This window comes from Trachymyrmex septentrionalis, unplaced genomic scaffold, assembly GCF_001594115.1.
Source record: "Trachymyrmex septentrionalis isolate Tsep2-gDNA-1 unplaced genomic scaffold, Tsep1.0 scaffold191, whole genome shotgun sequence".
NCBI classification, from domain to species: Eukaryota; Metazoa; Arthropoda; class Insecta; order Hymenoptera; family Formicidae; genus Trachymyrmex; species Trachymyrmex septentrionalis.
The window spans coordinates 401763-407828 of NW_017305083.1; the positions used below are offsets into that span (position 1 = coordinate 401763).

Here is a 6066-nt window from a genome sequence, read left to right on the forward strand (position 1 = left end):
TATATATATATATATATATTATGTACAAATAAAAAATCCTGAAATATCCGCGTGCGTGCGTTACGAGGACCATCTCCGTCTATTGAGAACCAGAATGGGGAGCCAGATTCGCGTGTATCTCCGTGTATGCTCTCGTGTCTACGTGTATGTATCATTTCGTGCCTGCGTGTATGAGCGCGGCGGACGGACATGCGGTGGATTGTGTGTGACCGGTTGTTGGACGCGAGTGCGCACGTAACCGCTTAGAGACTATGTACAGGCGCGGGGGACGAGGGTGAGGGAGTCTGCGCGGTCCCCGGCGTGCCAGGATTCTGTTGCATAGAGTAGGAGTTATTTTGTCGCGAATGCTGCTGTTGGTGCGATGGGTGATGATGATGGTGATGGTGATGGTGATGATTCTGATGTTGCTGATGGTGGTGATGGGGAGTCGATGGATTAATGGTCGAGTGGTTTTGCATGAGGTTCAGGTTGAGGGGGTAGGATAGGGGGGAGCCCAGGGCCGTTGCGGCAGAGGTACTGCAGGCACCGGCTCCGGGCCCCACCGGGCTCAGTGCATGCTCATCCCCGCGTGCGGATGGTGGGCCGCCGGGACGGAGGTTGCGTGATGATGAGGATGGTGCATTAGAGGCGGGAGATGCGGGTGGTGGGGATGGTGTGCGGTCAGAGGCGGCGGGGTCATCTGTATTGGAGTCATGGGGGTTGTCGGCTGATGGCCGAGAGTGGTGGTGGTGGTCTGAGGAGAGGTGGTGTTGCTGGTGTCCTGGCCCGCCGCTGCCGCTGCCGCCGCCGCCGCCGCCGCTACCGCCAGCTGCTGCTGCTGCTGCTGCTGCTGCTGTTGCTGCTGCTGGGCCTGAGCCGGCTGCTGCGGCGGCTGCGGCTGCGGCACCGAGCTGGAAGTGGGACTCTGCTGACTCCCGTTGTCCTCGCTGTCGGAGCAGGACTCGGCCGACGAGCTCCCCGCTCCCCCCTTGCCCTTGCTGCCGCTGCTGCTGCTGCTGCTGCTGTGGGTCTTGACGTGCTTCGCGAGATGGTCGCTGCGCATGAACCGCTTGTTGCAGACCGGGCAGGCGAATCTCTTTTCGCCGGTGTGGGTTCGAAGGTGCCGCTGCAACTCATCCGAACGTGTGAACCGCTTGCCACAGAAAAGCCAGTTGCAAACAAACGGTCGCTCACCAGTGTGCCACCGTAAGTGGGCCTTCAGATGCGACGTTTTCCCGTAGACCTTGCCGCAACCCGGTATGTGGCAGCTATGGATGTTCTTCTTCCTGAGGTGCACGCCGGCGGGACCGAGTCTCTCGGCTTCTTGACAATTCGGACAATCGCAGGTGGCACGTCCGGTGTAACGTCTCTGCGAGCGCGGCGAGGGCGCTTGGCTGACGCCGGCGCCCCCGACGCCGACACCGCCGCCGCTGCCCTGAGGGCTTCCGGCACCGGCGCCGGCGCCGGCAGTGGCGGCCGCGTGATGATGGAGCCCGAATCCGGGCGGCCCACCCGGTAGCATTGATTTGTACGTGTCTTGCAAGAGATTGTGACCGGCCGTCGTAGCTGTGGTTAACAAATGATTACCGGCCAGCGCTAGGCTCGTCGAGTAGTCGGCCGAGTAATTGGCCATTTGCGCCGCGTGGACGCCGACGCCGACGGTGCTGCTTACGTCTAGCCATCCGCCGGCGGTCGCGGCGCCGTGCACGTCCCACCAACCGTCGCTCGCTTTAATTCCCCCGTGCGTCGCGCCTGGCATCGCGTTGAACGGCCACGACTCGTACGGATGCCTCCCGTACACCGAGCCCAAAGTCGCGCCTTCGACTTTGCCCAGAAGACTGCTCTGATGATGATGCGGATCGCCGGCCGGTTGGGCACTCGCCGTTCCGGGGAAATACAAGTCGCTACCGTATTGCGGTGCGGTCGAGGCGCAAGACGTCACCGGCGCCCTGGCGTAACCACCGGTCGTGCTGCCGGCGCTGCTCGTCGCCACCGGTCTCTGGCTCACTCCCGTCGTTGTGCACCCACCGCTACCGCCGCCACCTCCACCTCCGCCGCTGCCACCTCCCCCGCCGCCGCCGGTGGTGTGTTGCGGCGAGCTGCCGCTACTTTGTGGGCTCTTCTTCCAAGGGTGGAAACCTTTGCCTACGGCCGCGTCCGCCAATGGCGGCGGGCTTTTGCTGCTCAGTTTGTTGCATTGCGCCGCCAGCATGGCCAAAGGTGTGCCTCGTAATCCTGGATGATCCTGTAACATTATCGTTAAATCTATCCTTATTCTTTGATCTCTGTCTATATTTGGCTGCGAAAGAAAAGATTTGCTTATCGGTTTCTTTTTTATCTATTGTAATATATTGCCGCACCACGCGATGTATTCAATTTCAACCTTATATCGCGTTGCCTTTACCCTTTACGATTTATCTTTATAAGGAATTATAAATAGGAACAATTTTCTCTATTAAGGACATCTAACGAATGTTTACGGACATGCGTGACCTCGATTTACAGTGTGCTAACTGCGAACAACGCTCGCGCACGCGTTACCAGGTCTTTTCAGAATTTTTAACATCGGAAGCGCTCGTTATGAAGCAATCTCGTCGTACGATTACGCAAATCGGTAATAACAACTCTGTGGAGCGAATTACGTATCACGCGTATCGATTCACGGGACTATCAAGATACTTTTTCGTGCTAGCGCGGTTCGTAATATCGAAATCTGGCGGTCGACGGGACGCCCATAATCGCCCCGCCGCGTCTAAATCGATCTAAAAAGAAGCCCCGGTTCGGGCCCAGGTTCTCTCTCCAAGGAGAGAGAAAGAGGAAAGTCTTCGCCCCTAAGGGCGTATAATGACACTAAATTGCCGTTCCTATCCTAGAAGAGATCCAAGATTAGTCGCTGAAAGTAATGAGACCCGGATAGACCAATCGCTCTACCTAGAGTAGAGCCGCTTTCATGCAAATTGTTCTCGAATCAAGCACAAGGTCGACGTACGATTTCCATGATACCGCATTAAGCGACCCAAAATAACGTGGGAAAATGTTACGATCTTGGAAACAATAAATAATACGTAGAACATCAGGATCAAATCGCTTAAGATATCACGTAAATAATATACGACCAGCAACGAGAGATAAGAATTATAATTTGTAATAGAAACGTGATGAGAACTCTCTTGATGCAAATTGAGTAAATTCAATAACGACATAATTTGTGTGTGAATCCCTTAGCAGATTTCAATAAGCCTTCCAATTTTGAGAAACTTGCGGAGCAATCGTGCTCTTTCGCGCGCGCACACGGCGCGAGGAATTAGAGGGAGCACAATTTGTGCGCGAGCTAAAAATTAGAGCGAACGGCAGAAGCCGATTGAAACTTTAGATAACGAACTTCGTCAAAAGCAACTCCATGCAAATCGCTCGCGGGGTTAGCGCGGGGGTGAAAGGAGACAAGGAGAGTGTCGGCGGCTACCGAAGGGCCGGAGGCTGAAAAGGAGAGGTCCCGAAGCGGATTTGGACGTGGAGAGGTAAAAGCGAGAGGGTCCGCGGAAGCGGCAGGAAATTAAGGTCTGGAGGGCCGCGCGGCCATTAGCAGCCGGCGCCATGGAGGCGACACGCCCCCACGTGGATTCAACCTTGCGCCAGCAACACCGGCGAAAGACAACGAACGCGCGCACCCTTCCCAGGATGAAAGCGACGTGAGGGAGAGAGAGGGAGGGAGGGAGGGAGAGAGAGAGAGAGAGAGAAAGGAAAAACGGAGGAGTCGCAACCGCACTGCGCTCGATCTATCCTCCGAAGAGATCCAGAGTTCTGCTCGGTTGCCCCGATCATTCATCAACGGGTACAACAAATGTCCTGCTCATATTTCTTCGCGGTAACATGACACATTGTTGTATATGGTCGTTATTTAAGATACCGCTCGTGTGCGAGGCCCCGTTTCAAGGCTTTCCGAGTGATTTACAGTCGTCGTTATTTTTAACGGAAAAGTAACAATAAAATAACCAAGTGCGTTAAAGTGTGGATAAGTAAAAAAAAACAATTTATATCTTCGGGGACGAATTACAAAAATTGAAATACGAAATATCTGTAGTTTACGCTCGAACGATGAAACGAGTCGGAAAGTACGAGTATATCGAGAGTTATTATTCCGAGAAATCTCGAAATGCAGGGTGATTGCTCCCCGTTACAATGCTCTCGACGAATGGGAGCGCTCGTTGACGCGCTCGGCGGAGGTCGCGGAGGGTGACGACTGGCACGAGAGAACCGCGGAGGGTTGAAAGGACGAAATCGTCTCTCCCGCTTTTACGTCGAGAGGGAGGCGGAAGGTTTAGCACGGCGGAGATCGCAACGGGGTTGAGTGTCTCTCCGCCGGTGTACGAGCCACGCCCTCTTCAAGCTCGATGAGTGCAGGTTGTAGGCAGGCCACGTATCGATCCGCCGGGACAATATGACAGTGGCCTGCGGAGACAACGACGTCCCTCGATCAGCTCCCTCCACACAGTCTCTCCATCGCTAAACCCTACGCGTGGATACACGCCCTCCATGGCGCGCTCCGTCGCGGCGCGTACACGTTAACCATCTCTCTCGCGATCACGAGATTCGCAGCTATTTTATCACCTTTTCTTTCCCTCTTTCTTTGCTTCTTCAAGATATCTTTATAGGGAAATAAGTTTCGAGCTATCGACCTAAAGTTCGAAATAATTCCGAGAGATTCGACTGAGTAATGGCCAGCGGAAGTGCGATGATCGTGTAGGTAGGTGAAAAAGTGCGTAGTACAAAATTGACGGAGCGTAAAGAGTGCCGAACTACTACTACGGCATCGGCGAGGCCCCAGGTCGCCCCCTCGCACCCTCCTCGGTCGGCACGGTTAAAAGGGAACCGACGTGAAATGGGGGCACCGGTAGGATCCTTTGTTTTAGCCGCGTGACGTCACGCCCCTCATAGCCAGCTAGGACTAATAATGCCTGAAGCTACGCCGCGCATAAATTAAAACGAAGAATCCTCTCGCTTGTCTCGCCCCTCGTCCCTCGTCTGCGTCGGCTCGGACGCTCTTTTTCCGAGAACTCATTCGCGTCGAGGCGTCGCGCGATTGCTTCCCGACTGACCAGACCTCGTCTCGAACGTGCCAGGAAGTATCGGGACCACCAGCACGAGATCGTTAACGAGATCGGTCACTCGACACCCGCGACGCGACGCGGCGCCGGATGGCGGAAAATAAAGCGGAAACGCCGGCGATCGTTCGAGCACGAGCCACGTGACAGCTGAATGCGAGGGAGGTAAAAGACCCGACAGCGAGGGTGCGAAGCAACAAACCGTGGGGTGTCTACTTCGGTCGAGCTTCGTGGCGAACCGCATCCGACGTCCGTGTCAAACTTTTATTCCCCTTTCAGCCTGAGGTGAACCCTCGTTCGCACATCAGGCTGCGGGACATGCGTCGACGCTCTGGTCAGTACTTAATGCATACACGCTGACGAAATCCTATATATATAAACGTCGAGAATTTCTACAGTAAAGATACAGTAAATAATTCTCCTCCCCTTTCAAATATAGGACAAAAGAATTTTTCTTTTCCAAAGGCAAACAAGGAAGACATTTCTTTTGTTTAGAAATTCTTAATTTCTACCTAAAACACTTCGTTTCCTTTGGGAAACGACTTGGAAATTTATTTCTGCTATCAAGTCGTTGTCATCGAATTAGTCGGACAGGGACAATTAAACGAACAAACGAAGCCGCGGAAAAAGGATTGCTTCGTGCTCCATAATGGAGCGCCGCGCAAAATTAGTCGGCGCTCTTTTCTGCTTACGGTGTAAAAAGTGTCGGTCGTTCTCGAGAGCCATTGACCGCGATCTCCGAGCACCTGCCGAGCCGGCATGGTCGAGTTTCTGATTGGATCCACCTGCATTGAGCAGCCCCCAGCCAGTAGTATTGACTAACTACATCATCAAGGCCTTTGCGTATTTTAATTTCTGATTTTGTATGTTTAACTGAATCACACTGGTCGTTATCCCTCTCTATACCGTATATACACGGATTTTTTTTTTATCCCTTTGTGCCATCTTTATACCGCCTAAAACGATTTAATTACGACATAACGCT

The 6066-nt window shown here is 53.7% G+C and overlaps 1 protein-coding gene across 4 annotated transcripts in view; it reads right to left on the reverse strand.

Moving 5' to 3' along the window:
* Positions 1-6: 6 nt before the first annotated feature.
* LOC108747116 (transcription factor Sp9) overlaps positions 7-6066 on the reverse strand; it is a 60265-nt gene continuing 54205 nt past the window's right edge. For all 4 annotated transcript variants that reach the window (XM_018484389.1, XM_018484387.1, XM_018484388.1 and 1 more), the window contains exons 2-3: positions 1174-2224; positions 7-1105 (exon numbers count right to left, since the gene is read on the reverse strand). In XM_018484389.1, the coding sequence (XP_018339891.1) occupies positions 243-1105; positions 1174-2191 (1881 nt within the window). In that variant the 5' untranslated portion in view covers positions 2192-2224 and the 3' untranslated portion in view covers positions 7-242. The remainder of the gene's footprint in view (positions 1106-1173; positions 2225-6066) is intronic.